Source organism: Mauremys mutica, chromosome 2, assembly GCF_020497125.1.
Source record: "Mauremys mutica isolate MM-2020 ecotype Southern chromosome 2, ASM2049712v1, whole genome shotgun sequence".
NCBI classification, from domain to species: Eukaryota; Metazoa; Chordata; order Testudines; family Geoemydidae; genus Mauremys; species Mauremys mutica.
In genome coordinates, this window is record NC_059073.1 from 85,635,732 (window position 1) to 85,661,584 (window position 25,853).

The window sequence follows — 25,853 nt, forward strand, 5'->3', positions numbered from 1 at the left end:
TGTTGCTCCTGGAGGTGCAGCCCTGCACCGCCCGTGGAGACAGGTGGGGCACAATGCTGCAGGAGCAAGGTGAGTCCTCTTCTCTACCTATGGGGGGGTAGTGGGGCTTCCGCCCTGGGGTGGTTGGGAGGCGGGCTCCAGCGGCAGGACTTAGGGAGCCTCGCTGTGCAGACCAGGCTTCAGTCATGGGGCTTTGGGCGCCAACACCCGTCTCCAGCCTCAGCATTTCAGGCACTGACCCCCAGCTCTGCCACATGGCTTCATCCACAGGGCTTCAGTTCAGGCTACAATCCCTGGCTGTGAAAAGTAGCAGCAGAATCATACAAACAAGAGACACTGGCAGGGTTGTACAACTATATCCTCATTGCTAGCAAAACATTGCAGAAGCTCGCTTTTGAGTATTTGTGAGAAATCAAGTAATTTTGCAGCCATAAGATGTTTTCACTCTGATGCTGGTGAACTTTTCCTATGGGAAATTCAGAAAAGTCTGAGTAGGATTTTACAATTTCCCAGCCTTATGGGGGAAGGGAGGAAGCTGTGGGCCATAGCAAAGATGGGCTATTGACTGGGGTAAACTTGAAAATACTCATGAATCTATGTGAATTGTATTATTATTTGTATTACAGCAGCATCCAGAAATCCCAGCTGGACTCGGGGGCTCATCATACTAGTTACTGTACAAATACATACTAAGGCTATGTCTACACTAGCACTTTTGTCCATAAAACTTTTGTTGACCGGGGTGTGAAAAAAACACCCCTCTGATCAACAAAAGTTTCACCAACATAGCTACTGTCACTCGTTGGGAGTGGGTTTGAGAGGCTACACGGGAGACCTGACAGTGGCTGTGCCACTATAAGGTCCGTAGTGCAAACATAACCTAAGTCACATGGAGAAATTTATCTCTGCAGTCTGGCCCTTTTGAACAAGCTTATTCATAGAACAAAACGGCTGCAGGACAGTCTAATCTGTATGCAGGTGGCCATCTACAGGAGGCACAGAGGTAGCTCTACTGGCTCTGCATTCCTGCTCCTACCAGAGGCCCTTGCAAGGGGATGAGTGGCCAGGGCAATCTCACATGGTGATGATTCTGCATTCGTGCAATGGCTCATAAAGGCTAGGGAGGGACACAAGCTAGAGCAGCCCTGAAGAATGCCCTAACCTGCGCCAGGCAGGAGCAGAATATGGGAGATACAACCTTCCTCCTCTCTGCCCCTGTAGTGGCCTTTGTGCCTGTCCAGGGGTGAATCTAGCTCATAGTTCTTGCCCTGAAGAGTTTGACCTAGTTTAAGATTCAATACAAGTGGGTGCAACAGACAAAGGGGAAGGGACTAGAGCAACAATATAAAAACATACGGTCACACAGACTAGCTGTGTTCACCAATGGCTGGATGTGAATCATTCAGCAGGGTTTTTTCTTTGTAGTAAGTTATGTGAATAAAACAAAAGAAAAAATAATATTGATATCTGTAATCCCTACTGGCCATTGGCCACCTGCCTAGAACTGAAAATGTCTAATGTTGCACTAGACACCAGTTTATGTAGCTGTCCCAAAATTCTGAATGTAACTTAATACCAAAGAACAACTAAACCAGATTTTAAAAATGTTCAAGTCTAATTATAAATTCTATTAATTTATGCTTCACACAAGAGTTTTCTTCTACATTTTATGAATGTAACACATTGATCCAAGTTTTCATCAGGCTTCTGATTTACATGTGACAGTTGCTATCTTAGTTCACTCTGGAAATTGAACAGGGGATCTCTAGAGCAATAAGCATTCATTTCTACAGCTTGAGCTAAACAGCCAGACAATAGCTAGGGGCTGTAACTGTCTCACATCCTATGTGGATCAGAAACAGCAAGGGACATGTAAAACACACTGATTTGTGACCTAACTTGTGCTTCAGTTTGTATATTCAGAACCTATCTATACCCCTGTAAACCAGAATTTTTGCACGCACAGATCTGGTAGTTGGCTTGGCACATTTGTGCAGGAAAAAGCAGGGTTGTGCAGCCTCTGTGTTGAAGATTTATAATACTTATGTTTTATTTTATGGTGTCCAAAAGTGTGCTGGGCACTTCAGAGCACAAACAAACACCAAAGTCTTTGACCTAAAAATTTTACTATCTGACTAAAGATGTGACCCAAGAAGTAAAGTTAGATGGGGAAGATGGGTGAGAAACTGCAAAGGTTACACAGTTACTCGGGTTTTTATGCACACGTTGATCAATACTTTTCAATTTTTTGTTGTTTGGATGAATTATTTCTTATTTGTAGGTGACATGGCAATGTACTGTACATTGTATAACTGCATAGCCTGTTCATCCTTAAAAATGATTTCCTTTTAAATTCTGGTGCTTTGTGAACTCCACCCTCTTTCTTTCTCATTTCCCCTTTTTTTGCTTCTTTTGTCTCCTTCTCTCTCTATCTATCTTCCTTTGTGTTTCTTTTTCTCCCTCTTGCTTAGAGGATTCATCTCCCTCATCCCCTCCTGATCACTCATATTTCTATCATAGAACCTCTTTTGGTATTATGAAACAGATGTTATGGGTAGCATAGCATGTATATAAGAGACAGCTGTAAAAACATACAAGATGGTAATTGGACAAGAACTTCTAGATGCATTAAATCATTAATTCTAATTTGCAGTGAAACTCTTTAGAAACTTTAGCTAATATTTTAATGAATAGGGGGAAAGTTCAGCTTCAGGCTGCATTCCAGCTCTGCTTCCTGAAACAACTCCATTTCCTTTTCACAACAAAGTATGGAGTTGTGATTGTCTTCTTACTGGACATATTGAGGAAACTTTATCTCTACACATCCCTCTTTGTGCATCCTCTCCCTCAGGCGCTAGAACAGGTTTCACCCTGAGTTCAACAGAAGCAAGTACCCAAGATTCTAGCCAAAGACTTTTTAAAAGCAATTTCCAGTGGTCTTCACTGGTTGTTATTAAGGCCTGATCCTACAAAGTACTGAGTGCTCTCAACTACATCTCAAGCAGCTGAGTGCAATTAGCAGCACCTCTCAGGATCCTCACAGGATCAGGCACTAATTCACTCATCTTCAGTTCATTAAACACCAGGGTTGTTTCCAATAAGTAGCAATTCCAGGAGTAGCTGATACTGAGCTGAATGCAGAATACATGTGTAAGTGAAGCAGATGAGCATGCAACATGGTTTCATTCTAACCTGTCCCTTTCAGTGTCAGCCCCAAAGCTGATTTATTACATGACTGCATGTAATAAAACTTCTTTGTTTTAACTATCCTAGGGAAGCTTGAAACTAAACCCTCACAAAACATCTGGTTGAAAACTTTAGCATTTTCATATTAAATGCTTCCTGAAATCTATTTGTATAACTGCTCCATGCAGACTTGCCTCATAGGTTTGGAATAAATAGTTCCTACTCATTTTGTTATCCTTGCACTGGCTTTGATCTCTCCTGCTGATAAAATAACATTTGTAATGGTATTTTTCCAACTTCAACAGTTAGCTGATATTCCAGACACAATTTTTGAAGACACCATAGTATACTTTCAGATTTCAGCTACATATTGTATCACTTTTCAGGTGTTTATAATACCCCTTTAATGTTTTTAAACTCCTTTACCTAATACATTTGTCTTTCTCCATTCAATAAACATAATGCAGCATTTTGCTAATGCTTTAGGAGACAATGGCTCCCTTTTTCTGTGTAACAGCTTTGTGGAAGATGCTAACAAGAGATTTCCATACCTTTCTGAATAGCATTTATTGCTGGGACTGGTATTTAGAGTATTATGCCAAAGCCCTGGGTGGCTTAAAAAAAAGAATTCATCAGGGGAGTGATAGATTCCCTCCCCTTCCTTCCCTTTTAGATACTTGGAATCTAGAGGATGTCTCCTAACAGACTGTCAGTTCTAAGGTAAGAAACTTTGATCTTAAATTTGAATTATATTTATACTATTTATATATCAATTTCCAGTCTGAATGTCTGCAAATCACTTTACTTAATATAAATCTGTCACAATGAAATAGAGCAACCCACCTGTACACATCATTGTACACATTAGTGTGTGAAGGAGAAATGTTAGCCAGAGACCCTGGCAAAACCTCTTGTGTCTTTTGCTCTTTACACATTATACCTAGTGTGAAGGAAGCCCCCTGGGCACAGTGGGGTCCAAATAACCATGTTTACTAAATATATATAACATTCAGGGCCTAGCAACACATATACGTTGCTCCTCTGGCAGGGTTCTGGTGGCTTCTGAAACACAGAAGACAGAGAGGGCCACTAGAAGGCTCACAAACTATTTGAAAGTTTACTACCCATTATACACAAAAAAACCATTAAGGCTCCAACCCTGCAAAAACATTCACATGTTCTTAACATTCACATGCGGCGGACCTGTTTTTGAGACTTTTTAGCCATGACTAAAAGAGATGCAGAGGAGCTGATAGAAATAGAAATTGATGTGAGTGTGCCCCTTGACATTCCATTGGATTTAGCTTCAATTCAAGTAACATGTTTAAGGTTACACATAAGTTTTTGCAGGATCAGGATCTATTTCTTAAAAGAACCTTGGGATCTTTGATGTCATTATATAGCACTTAATTTATTGATCCTGAAAGACTAGGTTGATACTGCCTAGTTAAGAGAGTATAGATATTCCAGACTTGGTGTTTAGACCAGTAGGCTATCCCAAGTAGGAGTTTGAAGATGCCTGGTATGAAAGCAACTCTTCTATACTATGAACAAATTATGTTCATACAATGTAAATGAAAGAAACTTACAATGACTCCATACTGCAGGAAATTCCTATATTTCAACATTTGTTTTTGTCCTGAGTCAAGGCAAAAAGTTGAAATAATCTTAACAGATTTACATTATTACATCTAATGGATCAATAACAGGGATAAACTGTGGTGCACAATGGGAATTGTTATCTGGCTAGGGAGCAGGGCCTATAGTGCAAAATGAGGGCACAAGGAACTCAGCTACAACTCCCATGAATCACTACGGTAGCTCAGGCTTACAGAGATTAATGCCTACCAACCCTGAAGTGAAATATTTCATTTGAACTTTCTGAACATAAAATTCCCCCCAAATCAATCCTATCTTGTGGAAAATTTCAATTTAGCTGAAACCCCATTTTCAAACAGGAAAATGTTTCATTTGAAATGTTTTGACCAGCCCTAATTGTAACATATTTATTTTGATAAAATATAGCATTAGTGGGATTTCAGACTATGAAAAACAGCCCAACCCTGCAATCCTTTACTCATACAAATAGTCCCAATGGGCCTAGAGGCATGAATAAGTGTTTCAGAATCATTCAATGATTAATAGTAGCAGAAATGTGGGCTGAATTTTAGGATGTTACAGAAATTTTCTTGTTATAGATGTAGTGCATTCAATGCAATGTCAAAACTGAACAGGGTAGTATAATAGTGTGGTAAAAAATGATATGTTGTGGATGAATATATTGTCCAAAGTCAAGATTGCAGTATTATGAGAAAGACCACTGCAAACTGTAGGCAACACATAGAAGATTTGTCAGCCCAAGTTCAGAAAGGTTTGAAATGTTCATAATAGGACAGGGCAGATAGAACCTGAAGAGTTAAGAAAGTACAGTTATGAAACTTGCTGATAAAATTTGTGTAAAGTTTGTAAAGTTAAAACTCCAGAGTGCTGCTTTGAGATTAGTAGGACTGCACATTACTAACAGGACTTTCTCAAGTGTGAAATGATGAGTCCTTTGGAGTCTCCTCAATCCAAAACTTAGTTCTTTAGATCAGTGGTTCTCAACCAGGGGTCTGCGGTCCCTTGGGGGCTGAGCTGGTTCCAGGGGACCACAGGGCCCCACGGCAGAAGCCTGGTGTCCCCATGGGGCTGAAACCAGGAATGGAGCCACAGGGAGCCCCAAGCCCCGGCACTCCCACAGGGGCTAAAGTCCCAAACCGGCACTCTCCATGGGGCTGAAGCTGGAACCACGGGGCTGAAGCCCAGAGCCCTGGCACCCCAGCAGGGCTGAAGCCCGGAGTCCCGGCACCCGCACTGTCTAAAGCCCAGAACCACAATGCCCCCAAGGGACTGAAGCCCTGAGCTCCCCCCCTGAAATGGTGGCACCCCATAGGGCTGAAGCCCCAAGGGCCTCCTTTGCCTGGTGGCTGAAGTCCAGAGCCCCAAGCCCCCCATTCTGTGGCTGAAGCCCCAAGGACCCTTCCCACCCACCCCCCACCACTGGGCCCTGGAGTTCTTATAGCATGTTGGGGGGAGGGTCCGAAAGAAAAAGGGACCCCTGCTTTAGATTAACTCTGATAAAATATTTGATTTTTCCAAATGATCTAATATTGACCCTTGTCCTCATCCATGCCAATATTTCTTTATTTCCTGTTTCATCTTAACTTGCCATCCTATACTTTGCTAAATTAACCGATTTTTTTTCTTTTCCCAATCAGCTGAATTTCTCTCTAAAGATCCCTTGGCTGCTTAGCCCATCACTTTGCCATTATATACTTGTAAATAATAAAAAAGCCAAAGGCCAGATTTTATTTTCCTCATAGAAAATGAAGAACATGAAACTAATCCCCATTTGTGTTTAGACTACATAATGGGTTAGTAAAACATAAACAAACATTTCTCAGTAAAATTTGTGTAATTTCTAAGGAGATGTAACATCCAGGGTACTATAATGTATGGATAATGTGTGATGTTGACTCTTCAAAGGAAGACATGCACAAGGAACTCTGCACCAGACAAGGGTTTCAGCACCATAAAAGTCCTATTATAGATATCCTTGTGGGGCCATAACTCTGAATGCCTCAGAGGAGTGCTTGGCACCAGCCCTAAATAGGGCTTTTGACAAGAAGTTCTATTGTGAATGAGCAACTGGTGGACCCAATGTCTCCAAACTTCTGTGTGTAGGCTCAGAAGAAAGAGGCACTGCAGCTCTTTACTGTCCCTGCAACCTGGGGGTGGATTCCTTTCTCCCAACTTGCCATGGTTTCCCCACACAAAGCTTGTAACTACTGACCATTTTTGACTGAATGGAATATGTTTCTCTCTAGATAGAGTCGATTGGCTTTTGACTGGCCAGCACTAGACTCACCATATGAACAAACTGAAAATAAAAAAGTGAAAAAGAGAGGGGATATAGTCATTTTTAAAGGGGAAAAAATTAAAATGAGAGAAAAATCTTCCCCGATAAGGATCCTGTTTGGGGTGTCAGGCCAATAATGTACAATTCAAAATCTTCACTAAAGAGTCCAGACTCTCTGCCTATGTGAGCATAGCTTCTACAGACATTGAAGGGAGGAGATACAGTGAGTGCCAAATCCTGACACCAGGACTTGATGCAAGTAGACAGGCTGGCTGTGGGCTCTTACCCAGAACTCTCACAAGAGGCAGGGGTACAGGATATGTGTAGTAGTGAATCCTGTGGTATTTGGTTCATTCCCTCGAGTTCTCTGTGATAGGCCAGACACCACACCCCCAAGAACTCAGAAGTCCTGGACCTCTGGAAAGGCATGTTTCCTGACTGATAGCAGAATAACAAATGATCAGTAATTCAGCAGGGATGCTGCTGTCAGAGAGTCAACATTTAACATATACCAAGGCCAAAATTTTCAGACTACATCAGCGATTCATGGAGTTTTAAGATTTGGCTGTTCAACTTAAAACACTTGCTTTTCAGAGTACTTGAACACCTGCAGTTCCCTCAGACTTTGATTGCAGTCACAGTGCTCAATATTTCTGAAAATCAGGCTAACGTGTCTCAAATGGGGCATCCAAAAATGGAGGCACCGAAAATCTCTAGAAACTTTTGGCCCAGATGGCTAAGTTTTGCAATGTAGATCTGGAGGCAGATTCCAGTACAAATATGTGTTTAAAAACAAAAACAAACAAACAAAAAACCACCTCCCTAAATAGTGTGGATTATGTTTGATCTTGACTTTCATTCACGACATTTAGTTGTTATGGCCTCTAAGGTAAAAACATATTCAGGACATTTTAAAATGTGATTACAATACAAGAACTTTTTACATTTTGTGTATTTTAATGGATTCCCACTTCTCTCCTCCACTTTGACTTCAGTGGGGAACTGCACTTGCACATCACAATGTGGAATATAGATTGACAGTAACACATCATAGAGATGCTACTAGTTAACTTAAATATTTGATTTCAATATTTAGCAACATATGTACCTAAGATTCTGCAAATCTTTCGCACGTGTTAATTTGCATAGTAATTAAAAATCATGCAAGTATAAACATAGAGATGAAACAATGTACAAAATGATAAAAAGTGTTCATGTCCTATCAGACCATTCTCATATGTATTTGGATCAGGAGTTCTCTTGATTCCTGAATTTTATTTGCCGTTTTTTGTTGTTGTCTTACTGGATATTTTTCTAGCATATGAAAATGAAAGTATTTAAAAATAACTAAAGGTAGAAATAATTTTTAGCTAAAGTAATTTTAATAAATTCACTCAGATACCCTCTACCACAAGCTGTAGATCTTTTCTGACTTAAAAAGGAAATAATTCAAGAAGCCACTGGTCAAAAATACTAGGGTCACTAGATAAGGGGAAATAGAAAATCCATGTTATGTCCAACACTCCCTCTAGTGTTTATTTTTGCTTGTAAGCATGGGCAAGTCTTAAATCTGAAATAGAGGGAAATCCTATAGCCTAATCACAAAATGTCTCATTAATAGGATTAAGTACCTTGTCATCAGATAAGTAGAACATGCAAAATCCCTGACACACATGAAAATTAGATCAGAACACAGTCTGATTCCTTCTTGACGCTGGGAACAATTTTTACAAAGGAGATATTTCAGTATTAGTGGTAAATATATGCTATTTTCTAGATTAATTTGGTTAACTAGTTTGTACTTCTTTGCAAAGTTATTGCTCATCTGCTATTAATGGAAATATAAAAGTGAATCCATGCTATAAATATACTTTAATTTATATATAAACTTGTAACTGATATCATTACTCTTGCTTTGGAAAGAGTTTATTGTCTAAAAAAAAGAAGTGTAAGTATTGTCTTTCATTTGATTAAATGAGAACTTGTAACTACAAAATAAACCCCTTTATGCTATAGCTGTGTATGAAGGGGAACTAAAGTAAATGAAATTATTTTTCCTTAACTTACTGTATAGAAATATGTTTCAGTTCATTGATGTATTTTTGATTCATATAATTAATTCATTTCCCAATTTCTTGCCACATCTATTCTTTACTTTCAACACATTTAGCATGATTTTGAATGACAGTGGCAAATACAATTAGGTTACAAAAGAACCACCTTTTTGGAGATGAAGAAAGAAGTAATAGCTTAGAAGATTTTCTTTTGTAATATGGCATGTGTATATAGTAGAAATACATTTATATTCCTGAACTAGTAACTAAAATGAGTAAAAATAATTCATTGTGGTGTCAGTATTTAAGATTTTTTATGAATTGAAAGAAAGTAAGAGTGAGCTGAATAAAATTTACTATACTCTATAATAAACTAATATAAAAAACAAGGGACCTGATTCTGATTTCAGTTACACCACTTTACACTTGACTCAATGGATTTACACTACTTCAAGTGTGATCAGAATCCAGCCTGCTGGATAGAAAGAGAGATCCTTACTAATATGTTTTAATTAATCATAACATTAATTATTTTTATAATAATTTATAATGAATCATAACATTCAGATGTATATTATATAAAAGAGAAAAAAAATTCAAGACGTTGGGCTTTAATCACATTTTTAACATTATTTAATAAGTTTGGAAATAGAATTTTCACAGACATTGCTGCTGCTTTTATTTAGGTATAATTCTGAGTGCTCATTTGAAGTCTAGTATTGGTGCTGTACAAGATCTACAGCTACTGTATTTGTATTGAGTGAAAAAGGGCCAGTCTTCGAGATGTCCCAGAAAAGAGCATCAGAATGTTTATTCGAGTAATTTCATGGAGCACAAGGAGCAAAAAGGGCATTTTTGGCAGAAATGGGTTGCCTGAATTGGGCCCATTGACTTCAATGGCAAAATTTTCAGATTCCATGGGAGCAGGATCAGCCTCTTGTATTACAGTACTTGTATTACAGAATCTTAGGACTCACACTTACTAATATGAGTAGCCCCACTGAAGCCAATGGAACTGCTCCTCATGGTAATAAGCACTACACTTGATAGTAAGCATTTGCAAGATGGGTCTCTAATGTTTTACATTTAACTTCTATTAATTATTCTACTCCTTATGCAGAGAGAACATGAAGTTGTGTTGGCTATTTCTGATATACCTGTTATGGCTGAGGGGCCATCAGTGTGCACCTATAAAGGAGGAGGAAATCAATCCATGGGAACACCTGAAAAGTATGTAAGCTTTTACTATTAAGTATGGATTGAAAGCTCCTGGGCCCATTTCTGCAATTAGATCTGCATGGGAGGGCTTTTGCTCCCACACGGAGTCCCACTGAAGTTGATAGGGTTCTGCACAAAAGTCTGCCCATGAAGATCCAATTGCAAGTGAGGGGCCTTAAGATGTGTGACATTGGTAGTTTCTAGTGATGCTGAAATAAAGCACCCACAAAGCATATTCATTGTAAATTCCCATTTTAAGGGGTCCATAAAAATTGAAACTCTACAAGGGATTTTTCCTTTTTATTTCTTATTTTCCAGGTATAATTTTTCCTTTTTCCTTTTTATTTCTTATTTTCCAGGTATAATTTTTAAAATAGTGTCTTTCTTAAATTACTGGAGTAAAAACTGAAAACTAAATTGAATTCAACAGGGTTTGGATTATTTTATTTAATTTGTTTAAACGAAATTTTGCAAGTTTTCTAGAACAATATGCTGGACCCTTTTGCTGTTAAAAGTTATTAAAATGGTAAAAATACTTTGGTTTAAAAGCATGTAGAGTGCATTTTGGAAGTCTTTTTATTTTGCCGCTTACTACAAAAAGGACCATTTATGAACATATAAACCAGACTGGGGCAAAGAAACATACATATATCAGACAAAAAGTGAGGGGAAAGAAAGATATGAAAAGAGAAAAGAATAATGTATGAAAGTGCATTTTATAATTTCATATGTGACATATACTTCACTTGTTTTCTGTAGTTCCCATTGATGTCGGTGGGATTTCTGTACAGGGAACAAATGCAGATTATGTCTCAAGCATGATAGCATGATTTTTGTTTTCAAAACATGGGCCAAACTGAGTTGCCACTGAAGTCAATGGTCATTTTGCCATTGATGTTCAGCAGGAGCGTGATAAAGCCCTATATTCTTATCGGAATTGAATTAAGATTCTTCTAAACTATATTAAAAAAAAAAGTTAAGAGAAGTAGTTAGGATTAAAAATAAATATGTCAGCTAAGTAGAAACAGGTGGCTGAGGATTAACCCGAACTAGATCACATTAAGCTACAATAGGAGCATATATCTGATCAACAGAAGGCTTTGGGCCAAATCCTCAGCTGGTGTAAGTCATCTAAGCGACACTAACTTCAGCTTACACCAGCTAGGGAGATAGTCTTTTGTCTGCTTAGAAATGTAGAGCCGTTTAATTATCCCTTGTTATCAGAGAGTATTACGGCAATACAGCAATTAGGCCCCATTTTAAAATTTGGTTCATTTTAAAATTTGGTCTGTTTTTTAAGTTTTATCTGAAGTTGGTGAGAAATATGTAGACGAAGAGGTAAAGAAAGCTCTGGTAGGCGTTAAGCAGATGAAAGTTATGATGGAAAGAAATGAAGATAAACACGTACATCTGATGAAAACCTTGAAGAAGAGCAGTGGAGAAAAGCAGGTAACTGTAAATGGTAATTAAAATCTAAGGCATTATATATGATCATTTTTATATTGTTACTTGTCCCAATCAGAGACATTATGTCTCACTTTGTGAGACAGCCCATAGTAAGAGGGGCACAGTTATATGCTCCCCATTGAACAGCCAAAAAAAATCTGTGATTCAGGAAGTCATAATCTCCCTCCTGGTTTTTCCATGCCCCGGGAAGGAGGTAATGTATACCTGGTGCAGTGTATGCCTCCCGACATGGCAACACAGCTACGCCACTGAGCACCTTGGGGGAGATAGAGTCAAGGCTCTGCTCATTTCTGCCCCCTTCCACCGCTTCCCAGCCATTTGCATGGGGGGATCGGGTCATAGCTGCTCTGCATAGCCTACTACTCCCAGAGCACTAGAAGCAGCAGTATGGCACACCAGTGCAACGGGTGCCTTATGTCCCCTTACTCTCTGGTACTGGAAAACAAGATGAACCGCATTCTGGCCCTATACAATTACATTTCAATATTATTTAGAATACTAACTCTCATATTTGCCAATTTCTTAGGGAAGAAGACTAGGTCTTCCCATATGTATGTTTGCAAAACGGGGATCCAATGGTAATGAGGCCCTCTAGGTGCTAGAGCAATATAAAGAGTAAATGATAATATTGCGCAAATATCTGTTGGACAATTATAACATCTTTCAAGTTTTGTTGCATTATTCATTATAAATAAGCTATCTGTGAACTTTCCCTTTGACTCAGAGAATGGGATTTGCAATCTGTGTCACATAATACTAAATTTTGCTCACTGATTTGGGGACTGAAACATTTTAAAAAGGAGACCAACAAATGATATAACAAGTATTCTTGTTCATGTACCAATACCCTGATCTACATGCATTCATAAGAAGAACAATCATGCCAAAAAGTCTGTGCAAATACACCACCGTTCATGTGAATGGTTGTAAAGGGTAAATGAAATGTGGCACAACACTCCTGAGCCAAAGCTGGCACTAGGTTTGCAGTATTTGATCAGCTTTAGTTATGTCCCTCATTTGTCTACGACTTCCGCCTGCTAGCATCAGATACTCAAGATGAAAAAATCCAAACCATTATATAGTTTAGGATTCCTTAGTTCAAAACTGACAATTCAGAGCCCTGTTCCCAAACTGGATGAGCATCATTCACACTCAAAGTCCATGAGCATTACTTCATTCAAGTCACATTCAAGAGTAATGAAAATATATAAGAATTAATAGAGCTTTCATGGTACAAAACATTTCTTATATATAAGAAAGAGAAGTTAGAAAAAGGGCAGTTCAGCAACAACAAAAAAGGTTAAATAGGCAAGTTGTTATACAAGGCACAATTACATCAAAGTGGACTCCCTCCATAGGTTTATAAACCCCCAGATAAGGGGTTCTGAACTGGAAGTGGGGTGTCATGAATTTACACTCTAAAAGGATGTAATCTCTAAGGCAGTCATTGCTTTACAATGTTATCTCCTCTCAGAGCTGACTGTGCATATCCAGGCTGCCCCTCAAGTAGCTGTGGGAAATGAGTCCTGCAGTAAATGCAGCCATTAGACTCTGTTGGTGGAACTGAAAAAATACAATGGCAGAGAGAAGGATCTGACAGTGTAACTGTGTGCTGTGCTGTATAAAGTGTTCAATGTACTGTTTATTCTGAGGATCATGATTTATTTACAAAGCAATCCTTCCCCACCAACCAAGACTACATTAAAATATAGCACAAATGAGGACACATAAAATTAATAACATAAATACAAGCGCTGTTAACCCCCCTCCCTGCCCCCAGTGTGCTCTTACAGTGTATACAAGTTCTTTTTCAAGGACCTTGTCCCCATTGTAATGAGCCAACTGTCTCCTGCTGCCAGAATCCAGAAAGGAACAAGCCTGGCTAATAAATAAGTTAAGGGGAGCATGTGTACTTCCGAAGGACTTGGAGTTTTGTTTGGAAATTTAAAGTATTAAGAAGTGCACTGCACTGGCAGAGAGAGGCCACCCACCTCTAACCCCGGTCTGGTGCTGAGAGCTTTCCCTTCTGTTCCAGTGTCAGCTTCATTTTGAAGTGCTTATCCTAATCAGTGCTTGGCTTTGTGCGCTAACACATGTAGAATGAAGCATAAATTAGAACAAACCCTGTAGAAAGTACCATGCATGTGTGCAGTGCAGAAAGAGCTCCTAACATCTGGCAAATGGTAGGGGAAGAAATGCTCTCACTCCAGGCTTTTAATCAATAAAAGCCAATAGAGGGGAAATTCAATACTTCTCCATATTTCTTTATAACGAAGGGGTTTACAGACAGCAGGAGCTTAGATCACTGAAATATTTGGGCTGAAGGAATGCAGTATTAACAAATGGAACAAAAGGGAATATTAGCTAAATGGGAGAATGTTCTGGAATACTGTATGGGAAAATAAAGATTTGAGGTTATAAGGCATGAGGGGCTGAACTGGGGCCTCTCCATAGCCTTGGCCTCAGCATACCCTCTGAAATAGAAATGGATCTCAGAGATCTACCGGGTTTCGTGAGCTATGGCCACTAAGGGAAAGACACCAGGGAAACTATGTAAGGGGAACTTTACAGAGTTTCCAGCCTCCTCCACATGCAATTCAGGCAGAGGGGCTATCTGGCCCTTTGTTAGGGATGAAGGATAAACCACAAATAACAACAGAGAACTTAATTACTGGTGGGCTGGGATGAGTGTTTCACTAATGTGAAAACTGGAATTAATTAAGTGAACAAATTGTGAACCTTTTTCTCAATTAGGAAGCTCTGCGGCTTATGGACGAAGTGAAAGAACAATTAGAGGAAGAAGAAAGACAATGTCAGGTGTCTCTGAGAAATCTCTGGGATGAATGTAAAACTTGTTTAGAAAGTAACTGCATGAGATTTTATACAACCTGCCAGCACGGTTTGTCAACATTTACAAGTAAGGTAAGAAGAAAGTCAGCCTCCGGCAAGCACTCTTCCTTTAGTTGTTGCTTCACCTAACCCTTTTAAGTGAGCACATCTTGTTTTCTCAAATGGGCAGATATGCCATTAGTACTGGGTAATCAAAAACAATTTGACATTGGGATCTGGAATCATGGACTTGGGCAGAACAGATCTCATTTGGCTTCAGTTCACTGCACATTAAGCCTATTCTGTGACACTGGTGTAACTCAGGAGTGACTCCACTGAAATAATGGAGTAATTTGCTTCAGTGGAGTTACTCCAGATTTATAATGGTGCAACCCACAGTAGAATTTGAATTAAGATGTTCAGTAATTATTTGTGAAAAATACCACAACTTTTTTGTTTTTCTTCTGAGAAACAACACATCTTAAACTGTGGTTATGATCAGTAAAGTGACCATTTAAAAAACTGCTTCTTCCTACACAACAGTTCTCCTTCATATGTTTATTCCATGTCATGTCTACTATTTTCGAAGCAAAGATAAGTTTTTTACTACTTTTAACTCCTGTTAGCACTTCAGAGCCAACACAGTTCTGAGAGAAAAGATAGATTTTTTTCTTGGCATGTTCATCATCAACAGAATTGTTATCTAAATTCTAACTGCAAAATCTTTACCTCAAAGCATACATTTCAATTACACCTTAACTTCATCTGAATACACCTCAGCTGTGCCAGAGTTACTAATGATAATGCACAACTCAGAAAGAACACAGTTTGCTTTTCAACTCCGAGGGCATGTTTGCTATTGATTTTTTACTGGTTAAAAGAGCACAGTTGTTCTGAAAGGCACTAAGAGACAACAAACTTCAAACCCCATCATGCCATTTTTACAAAGTAATTTTTTTAGAGTCGTATCCTACTTTAAATACGCACACACTGTAGCATCATGCAGTCTTTGGCATTATTTTGGTAATCTCCACAGTGAACTCTATGGGTTCAATGAAATCGTCACATTGGTAGTTGTAATGACAAGCTTATATTGATAAAAAAACAAATTTAAAAACAAGGAAGCAATGTGTATTTGAGGCCAAATTCCGAAGTTCTTTCTTGGGCCAATCATCCACTGATTTCAAAGGTTGTAGCCTAGGGTGACCAGACAGCAAGTGTGAAAAATCGTGACGGGGTGGGGGGTAATAGGAGCCTATATAAGAAAAAGACCCAAAAATCAGGACTGTCTCTATAAAATCGGGACATCTGGTCACCTTATTGTGACCAGAGTAAGAACTTGAGGGTTTGGGCCGTGGGGAGAGAATTGTTGATATCTGAACAGCAGAGAAAGAACAATTGCCTTCTGTTCAACATGTATTTACTACATTACTATAATGCAGCTCACAAAGGTGATTCTCAGATGAAGACCAAAGTTTGTTAGTGATGCCCAGATTTAATTTTGGGGCCCTGTTGCAACTATTAACACGAACTGAATGGCTCAGTAAATTAGAGGCCAACTGGTTCAAAGACGGACATCCTGTTTAGTGGGGATTTAGTGTAAATATTAACACCCTGTTGACTAATTAGGGATGCATTCCCTTCATCTCTGAACAGTTGAAGAAATTCTTTATAGCAGCTGCCCTAAGAGGATGAAGATCTGATAACTTGTCTGACAGTCGATATATTTTTGCATATACAGGTTGAAGATTTTTTCAGGAAAATGTCTCCGTTGACTTTTACTTTTCATGAGGATCAAGGAAAAGATCTCCAGTTAAATGAAAAGCCCGAGAAAGAAGACGCCCAGTTAGTACAAATGGAAGATTTATTTAGCCAGCTGTTATCGGATGTGAGCACAATATTTGATAAAAGCTTTGCTTTTTTCAAACAGATGCAAAAAGAATTTGATCAATCTTTTCAAATATATTTCATGTCTGATCCGGACTTAACTGAGCCTTACTATCTGCCTGCTTTCCCCGAGGAGCCTATAAGAAACAGTGGTTTGCAGAAAGACTGGGGTATGCCAGGCTTCCTTCAGATATTTTTTGACTTCAGCAAGACTCTGTTTGAAGGTATCAGCGAGGTGATTACTGAAGCATTTGATGAATACACAGACAATACAAGAGATTTGCCAGAACAAGCCAAAGGCAAGTGTTAGAAGAAGTTAAAACAGACTTTGGTACCAATAACATCAAACTTTCACAAGTGTTAGCAATAGTTATTAAATGGTTAGCAATTCAGTTTGAGGCTATAAATAGCATAACACATGTTGTGAGAAGGTCTGAAAACCCTCTTGGATAAGCAGATATGGGTCAAACATAAATTTATTGGCCAAATTAAAATTTGGAATAATAAAATAAAAAGACAGAATGCCACATCCTCCAGGTCCATAGAATGCTAGTTAAGGGCTTATGCTACTGTCTCCATAGAGCCTGATTCCTATAATAATTCTCAAAGCATTTGCAGGAATTCCTGGGTGTTCAGTGCAGATTTGGATTTTCATGTGGCTGACTGACAAATCTGATCTCAACATTAATCAGGAAGAACCACATACTGTGCTGATGTGCTTCCATTGCTCCTAAAAGGTTAAGATACGTCACCAGCCCTTACAAAATTTAAGGAAATAGATGTGTCAGTCAGCTGTGAGACCTGCTTGTAGCTGTAACAGGCATCTAATGTGCCAACAAGAAATAAAGACATGAAGGGCTCCAGCAAATGGGAAGAATTCCATTTAGGACAGTTAAGTTTGTTTGTTTTTGAGGGGATGACAACAGTTTTCAAGGGTGAGGAGTGGAGGAGAGCGTCATAAGACAGGCTGTTGACACCACCCACACTCCATTGATAACCATGCAGAGGAGATAGTCAAACTTTCTGCAGCAGTAATGATTTGCAAAAACAGAGTGCAACTTTGGGTTGCAAAGTTGATCAGCAACCGGGGAGAGAAAGACGAGGGCTTTGCTCTCTGCCGTCAGTAACTTTCTGTAACTTTGCGCACTATAAAACAAACACAAAAAGGTGTGGATTGGGGAGTGCTTTTAGTTAGTTGCTTTCTCACTGAGTTAGCTGACATCATGTGCAGCATATGTATCAAACAGCCACATGTTGAACCAGGCAATTATACAATTGGCCAGGAGCATTTGTTTATAAGACTTGATTTGCCTCACTCTGAAGCATCAAAGGTATAGGCCACCGCTGGAGGCATAATACCAGACAAGATGATCCAATGATACACTCTGGTAGAGTGAAACTCATGTTTCTAAATTATTGGAACGGACAACTTTTAGCTTTGGCCTCTAGCATATTGGTTTTTAAAATTACTCACCAAGAGTTTAGATCTTTTAGGACAAGATCTGAAACCATGTCATGGTTCTTTAAAATATCTTAAATAATTAAAAATATATTATTATACATTTTTGGTATGAATACCTTTTTTTCTTAAAAGACCTCTATTTTAGCAGAATCAAAGCCAACAAGTAGCCTAATAAATTACATCTGATGATGTATTGGTTGGCAGACTGAAGGGACCAACTAAAAAAGTAAGTACATTTGCATGTTTCAGGTTTTTAAAGAGACAATGTAGGTGAAGTAATATCATTTATTCGACCAACTTCTGTTGGTTGAATCTTTTGAGCCACACAGAGCAAACTATGGAAGATATTAGTTTTTTAAAGGCAATTTCAAATGAAAGTACATAACTCAGAAAAGTATCAGTGCATGAACTCTCTTTTGCAGCCCATGATTATGAGTAGTTTGGTATGAACTCCCTGACAGTTTTTTTCTTTAAATAGACAACAAAGGGAAAAATATTCCAGATATACTTCTACACGAAAACTGAGCTCTCTAAAAAGTAAAGGAAGTTTTAGTTTTAATGGACACAATCTTGAGTCCAAAATATGAAAATTTCAAGAGTACATATAAAAATATTCTTCATATTTTAATAATGTTAAGGGAGAAACAATCATTATTTAAACTAAATATATGCTAGTACTTGTCTAAAAAGAAAATCCCTTATTTAAAAAAAAGCTAGATTACTCTACAGCAGTGGTTCTCAATCTTTCCATATAATTGACCGCATATTATCACAGTAATCGGTTTTGTGAGCCCACTCTTATCTAGCAGTAAATAAAGGGACAGTGGTTGCAACCCCTCTTGACCAGTTAATTACGTCCTTGGAAGTCGCAACCTGTGGATTGAACCATGTTCTACAGGAATAGTCCAAAACACTATAGGTAGTGTTTTGGACTCTTCATGCAGAAAAATTTGGTATATTTTTTATAAGGGATCATATGATAGTGACACATACTGTTTGAAGGGAAGCATGCTTTGGTTACTGTTGTTCTGGTCTCATGCTCATTCATTTTGAATTCAGGCCTGGAAGTTTTATTGAAAAAAACAATGGAGTAGGAAACAGCAATAAGAAGATATCAACAAGCCCCTAACTTCAGTGGGCTCACTTTATACTGTATATTCACTCTAGATTCTGACAAAAGTGGCATGTTTTCAAAGATCATACCAGGACACAAGAGAGCTCTGTGTAAAGAGCTCCGTCAGAATTCATCAGGATGCCCACAGTTTCATGAGAGATGCCAGAAATGTCAGGATAACCTGATGAGAGGTAAATCACTATTTTCTAGTGTGTTTCTATAATACCTTGTCCATGATGAAGCAGGGACCTTTCTTTCTTTTTTGCAGATATTGGTGCTATAATTTTCTACTGTCATATCTACATATTTTTGGAATTAACTTTCAGCTTCTGCAGATTTACTATTACTGTGAATTCAAAAGCCACAGAGTTGATCCAAATGATTTCATTTCCCCTTCCCCAATGTCTCCACACAGTGTCAGTATAACTCAGTTGTTAATACTCTTGCCTCATTTCCAAAGTGATGTTCCACACCAAGATCGTATGTATTCTATTGGTAAAGATGCCATCCTCCAGAGAAAACAAGGGGCCAGATGTGATTGGCCCTGCTTGGGTGCAATATTGCAGAGGGGTTACAAGGTGACTCTAAACCGTTCCATGCTCTGTGTGCTCTGGCACAATGCCAGGCGTAATTTTACTTGGGATTCAAGCTGGTGAGTGGTAACGGAGAAGGCACATTGTACTATGTAAAAGGGTGGCAGAGCTCTGGCACACTCTCCAAGAGACTTTAGAGGAATTCTGGCTGAATCAGCCAGAATTACTATGGAGACTCCTGTTGCTGGGTGGTATCTATGTAGCAGGGCCGGCTCTACCATTTTTGCCGCCCCAAGAAAAGAGAAAAAGAAAGAAAGGAAAAAAAAAAGCCGCGCAAACTGCCGAAGCAAAAAAAAAATAATAATAATAAAGCCACCTGGATTGTGCTGCCCCAAGAATGGACGGAATGCCGCCCCTTAGCATGTGCCGCCTCAGGTACGTGCTTCCTCCACTGGTGCCTGGAGCCGGCCCTGCTCTGTAGCCACCCCACCCCATCTTCTCCCAAACTAGTGATGCCTTAAAAACCACAGTGATGCCTTACAAGCACCCACCTCTGTAATTAAAAATATAGCAATCCAAAATACTGAATGAGAAACAAGAAATACAAATGTGACTGATCAGTTTGAGAGACTTCACTGGGAGTTTTAATGATGTTAGGATTGGGCCAATTTTATTTACTAGCACAATTAAAATTATAGTCACAAAGAGTTCTCTGAAGGGGTTTTTAATGGTACTTTGTGGGCCACATTCTAATCTCATGTGCAATGAGCATAGCTGTTTACAGAACCTGAAAAGCTATCATTATGCTTACATCTACAAGTTCAGTAACAGATTAGTCTAGTTACATACTAATGTTTATTGCTCCTCTGAAATAAAATTAGGCCTTAAAATTCAACAGTAATAAAAGCTAACAGCATGTATTATAGGCTCACTTGCAATGAACAGATAAAGCGCTACAAGCAATTAAAGGAAATGATAGCCAATTTATACACTAACATAAATCTCTATATGTAGTAATGGCAAGGTTTTTATTTAGCATACCACAGTGTCCAGTTACCATAAAGGATAAATGACTCTAAGTGTCATGTATCTAACCTAAACTCATTGAAATACTTCAGCTAAAATTACTTTGGATTTTTTTTTTAAACCCACACTAGAAATAGAACCTACATCTGTACTTTTATACACATACATGTGTAAAAAATGAATGCTTTCCAATAAAGCTTGATGTCTGTTTTTTTTTTTAACCAGACTGTCCAAACGTCCCTGAACTACACATAAAGTTTGATGAAGCCTTTAAGCTGGTTAATGTCTCGGGTGAACAGTATGATCAGATCCTCCAGGTGATTCAGCGTCACACAGAAGACACTTCCTACTTGTTGAGCAAAATGAAAGAAAGGTTCGGGTGGGTGTCAGAACTATCCAACATGACCATCGGACCAGAAAACATTTTCAATATAGTAAAGGTAAAGGCTAGTTCTTAAAAGGGAAGTAACTATTGCACAGTGATGCCTGTGTTCTATATTTCACTCACACTTAAGCTTCAGGACAAGTTGGGAGGATAGTGTGTGTTTTGTGTGTTATTTTTGGTCTTTAAAACATCAAACTCTTACTAAGGTTGATTTTAAATATACTTGATAATCCCTTGATGATCTAAAACTCCAGAGATTAGAAACTGTTCTACTCTAAATCCTTTTAGTTTGATGAATAACTGACAGGGCCAACCTAGATCATTGCCTGACAGGAGTAAATTGGCACTAATAGGTTTGATTGCCCCCAGATTACCTTTCCAGAAGAAGGGAGGCTCTGCCAAGGGGTAACACAGAACACATACATCTTTATTAGATCAGTATAACAAAATTAGAGCTCCAAGTATCGAAAATGTAAATAATTTTATTACAACATCGGTTGTATGGCACGCAAAAATAATCCAGTAAATACCTTATAAATAACCAGAGCTCTTTCACACGATGATAAAACAAGAATAAATAATACTAACTAGTACTGTTACAGGGACAAATCCTTCTCTCTTTTTGCAAAACACCGCTGTGAGCCTGCTGTTATCTCTACATTGACTCTATGTAGAATCATTGGCTATGCCATTACCACTGCACAGTGAGCACATACTCTTTCCTCCATAGCATCTCTCAGGACTGGGCTCTTATTTTTCCCAGTATTATATGGTTTGATCATGTAAAAAAATGTGATTGTATTCCAGTTTCTGAGGGCTTTAGTCCTAATACAACCCCTCACACTGGTAGACTCAATATAGTACAGTTGCCTTTTGTTTAAGAAAAATGCAAAAACAGGAACACAGAGGACAAACAATACTTCTGAACATTTTTTCAGCCTGACTTCCAATTGTCTGCTTTGGGAAATACAGAGGCAAAACTTGAGTGTGATTCTGTAAACATGCCAGCATGAGTAACTAATCACATGAATCATCCATTGAAATTAATAGAACAACTCCTGTATGTTTGCAATTTCGGCCCCTCATTGTCATGTGTCTAAGAAATAAGAAGACAGACTTGTTTTTTAATGCAACAATACTTAGCATGAATAAAGCACTGTACAAACACTAATGTGCACATCTCCATCATGGTGGTGCAGTGCATTACTGCCACACCTGCATTATTGCCACCTGTGCCAAAATGTATATTGACATGAACCTAAAAAGCTACCGCTCACTTTAGAAGAAAGCTACTAGTGAAAATACCCGTGTTTAAAAAGGCCCTCCCTTTTCATTTTTCATTTTAAAAGTGAGAGGATGCAAAACAGGTATTAACAAATTGACAAAGTGTACTGGGTTACAGTAACCAAACCAGGATATTCTATTTCAGGTGTCACCAAGTGTCCAAGGAACAGATTCTTCCAGTCTGAATGAAACAGTGGTGCATGTGAATATTCTGACTTCACCTACTTTCACAATTAAGGTTCCTCATGATTTAGTTATAGGGAGCTCTGAATTCATTGAATTTGTAGCTGGGAAAGCTTTGCAACTTTACAAGCAGAATTTTTAAGGATGGTAAGTTGTTTCTCTTTGTATAGTAAATTTAAGACTTAGTAGCATCCACCTATTTTTTCTGCATTGCAATGGATTTAAGTTGGAATAGGATTAGGTCCATGATACAGTCTATGCCTGTCTCTCCATTAGATAGATGGAAGATAAAAGTGATTTGAAAAATAAAACCAAATGCTTAGCGTTTTGGTCTGTAAAAGTCAGACCTGTCGTGCTAATATCCATAGACCACACTTATTTATATATTAGAGCCTCCAGCTCTAAATAATATCTAGGACAAGATAATACTGAGGCAAGTGTTCGGTCCAAAGATAACTGTGTCACAACTACAGAACAGCACTTCAGGGCTCTGGCATTAAACACCATGCCTTCATGTCCATTAATCAAAGATAAAAGACTGCTAATTAATCTGATCATAGTTTAGGTCATCTTGCTGTGCTTGACACTTTTTAAACATAGAGAAGGACAAATTCAGAACAGATGTAGTGACTTGTAAGAGCTCGTTGTAATATTGTGCCATACAGTCTTGGGATAAATACTGCTCTCTAACTAATGGGCATATTCTAGATTCACATACAAAGGGGAAGTGTCACATGTTTCCTCCCACCATCTGTGTGGAAGGGGGCTTGGCCATCCTTCCTCCTCTGGGTCTCACAGAGGCTGCACTGCAGGTGTAGGGATCTCCAGGAGGGAAGGGCAGGCTGGAAAGATGCATAATGTTCTCTAACCCTGAGGAGAACATCCAGAAAAGATACTTATTATTTCTTCTGTGGAACCCAACCATCCTCTGCACAGTTCCAATGGAGTCACACTGAGAGAGGGACCTGCTCAGGGCCAGAACCTCTGAAGGCACAGGCCTCTATGCAAATAAACCTGGCATCCCATGCAGCCACTAAGGCTGGGGCAGGCTCTGTGACCTTTGGCTAGGGATGAGGTGGGAGGGGAGGGCAAATCCCATCCTTGACAGAGCAATGTGGGGGGAAATCTTTGTGAGTGGGTGAGGGGATTCTCTCAGAGATTGCTTGTGTTGCCAACTTAAAGGCCCAGGTCTTGGAGTTTATGATTATTTGAGAATCTCAGCTTTTATTTAAAAAAAAAAAAGTTTCAGGTCTACAGAGAAAAAGCTGGAAAACAGGGCCTGAGCTCATTAGAAAGGCTCAAAAGCCAGCAGGAAAATAAAAAGAACACAGTATTTAGTATACTTTAAAATCACGTGATGTTAAATGCAATCTCATGATTTTCTGGGGCCTGATTCATTATTTTTGAACACTTGGGATTGGCAATACTGGATTACTTCCCCAGAATCTCTTCCTGCAGAAGAGGATGAACTGGGTCTTTGAATTTATGCATAACATAATAAAAACAAGACTACCATCCATGTTGGTTTGGCTATGTTGGTGCACCTAAGTGCACATTACATCAGAAATTGACCTAGAAGTGAGTCTTTTGACAGGAAAATAAGACAACCCATTTCACCATGGTTGTTTCTTCATAGCTATTATCCCTATTAGATCTAGCTATTCACTCTTTTTTCACCTCACCCAAACCTAAATTTAGGAACACTAAGGGCTAGGAGCCTAATAGTAATACTCTTAACTCCCATAGGGAAGGTCTGAGTCCTTGTTCCACAACCTGATCCTCCTGTGCAATGCACATTTGTGGTCATTCTTATACCTGAGTAAAATGAGTGAAAAGATGGTATAAACTGCTACCAAATCATAATGGTAGCATTTTACATCTACTTTGCACAGTAGATGTAAACTGTGTACATGACTATACACAGGCCTCTTAATGGCATGAGAGAAAATAACCAGTGGGGAATCCCAGAGGATCCTTTGTATAAAAGGAAAAAAAGAACAACTACACACTTCACTATGTAACCAACTGGATTTTTTTGTGTTGTATGTTCACTCAGTAGGAAGATGTATCCATTATTTATGTTATTCATTTATGTAACACCCTTCTTTAGTACAAAAATAGAAAAAAGACAGTTTGTTCAAAAACACACTATGGTCACTTACGAACTGCACAATGCAAACCTTATTTTTTCCCCCTCTAGACAAGAAGTTCTGTGGAATATCATCCACTTCAAATCCAGCATCCTCTCCTTACAGTGAAGTACTCCAAAATTCAGTGGACAGAGAACTGTTCTATGAATAGGGTTTTAAAATGTTTGCTTACAAACAATATATTGTTTAATAAGTATTGTGACATCAAGTATTCAATATTTACAATAATTTAATTGCATGGCAAATTAAAATCCATGTCAATTTGTATTCCTTTTAAATGAAGAATTATATGCATGTATGGTACATTATGTGATTGTTGGTTATCACTTATGATCCCAGTCTTACAAAGACGTAAGCACATGCTCAGCTTCAACCATGTAAGTTGTCCCCATTGCCCTAAATGCTATTACTTGCATGCTTAAAATTAAGCACATGCTTAAGACTTTGCAGGACTAGGGCCTAAATCCCTTGTACACCCAGCTAAAATTGAATCAACCGAGTCTGAATGTATATGTAACACATTAATACATGTATTCTGGCATTCTGTTTCTTCTTCCAGTTGCTTTTACATTTATAATGTACATTAAATGGCTTTTTCTAAATTTGTGATGCACAAATTCTTCAGCTTTTTGCATAGTTTACTTGTAGTTTGCCACTAAAGTAATTTTTTAACAGGGCAATAAATATTTTCATTGGAAAAAAGCTTTTGTCCATTTTACATGTTTGCTTGAATGTCATGTGTAAAATATAGTAAAAACTAAAATCCTTATGCTATAATACACTCAGTCCTAGGCAGAGCTCTGAATGATTTCAGTTTCATTTTCTGTGCACACCAAGATTGGTACATATCCCAAAGAACATTTCCCCATTCTCAGCTGTATTTTTTCCTTACTCACTTTTCTTTATTTCTAAGTGCACAAAATATTAGTTTCTACGATAATAAAGCTGCACCTTTTTGTTTATATCATATTCTGCTTGTTCACTCCTACTTACCTAAAAAAATTAACAATTTTAACCAACAGAAAGGACAGGCTTTTCAAGAGTCCTCTTTATTTTCTTTATTCGGCAAAATATATTGTTGGGACAGGTGAAGGTCTTTCCAGTGCAAGGCCCTATGCACCACTGAAAGGAGGTTAAGCCTTAAACATAGCTAGTACCAATAGGGGCCTAACCCTGA

General features: G+C 38.5%; 1 protein-coding gene across 3 annotated transcripts; it reads left to right on the forward strand.

Moving 5' to 3' along the window:
• CLUL1 (clusterin like 1) lies at nt 1–25,167 on the forward strand. 3 transcript variants are annotated; one of them, XM_045007394.1, is made up of 10 exons: nt 3,119–3,150; nt 3,860–3,906; nt 10,259–10,368; nt 11,657–11,805; nt 14,578–14,745; nt 16,394–16,838; nt 19,169–19,306; nt 20,900–21,114; nt 22,489–22,673; nt 24,727–25,167. In XM_045007394.1, exons 2-9 carry the CDS (start codon nt 3,878–3,880, stop codon nt 22,666–22,668), a joined length of 1,434 nt encoding a protein of 477 aa, XP_044863329.1. In that variant the 5' UTR covers nt 3,119–3,150; nt 3,860–3,877; the 3' UTR covers nt 22,669–22,673; nt 24,727–25,167. The 3 variants fall into 3 exon arrangements, with proteins under 3 accessions (XP_044863331.1, XP_044863330.1, XP_044863329.1); XM_045007396.1 differs by lacking the exons at nt 3,119–3,150; nt 3,860–3,906 and adding an exon at nt 1–69; XM_045007395.1 differs by lacking the exon at nt 3,860–3,906 and having other exon boundaries at nt 3,080–3,150.
• Nucleotides 25,168–25,853: the final 686 nt, after the last annotated feature.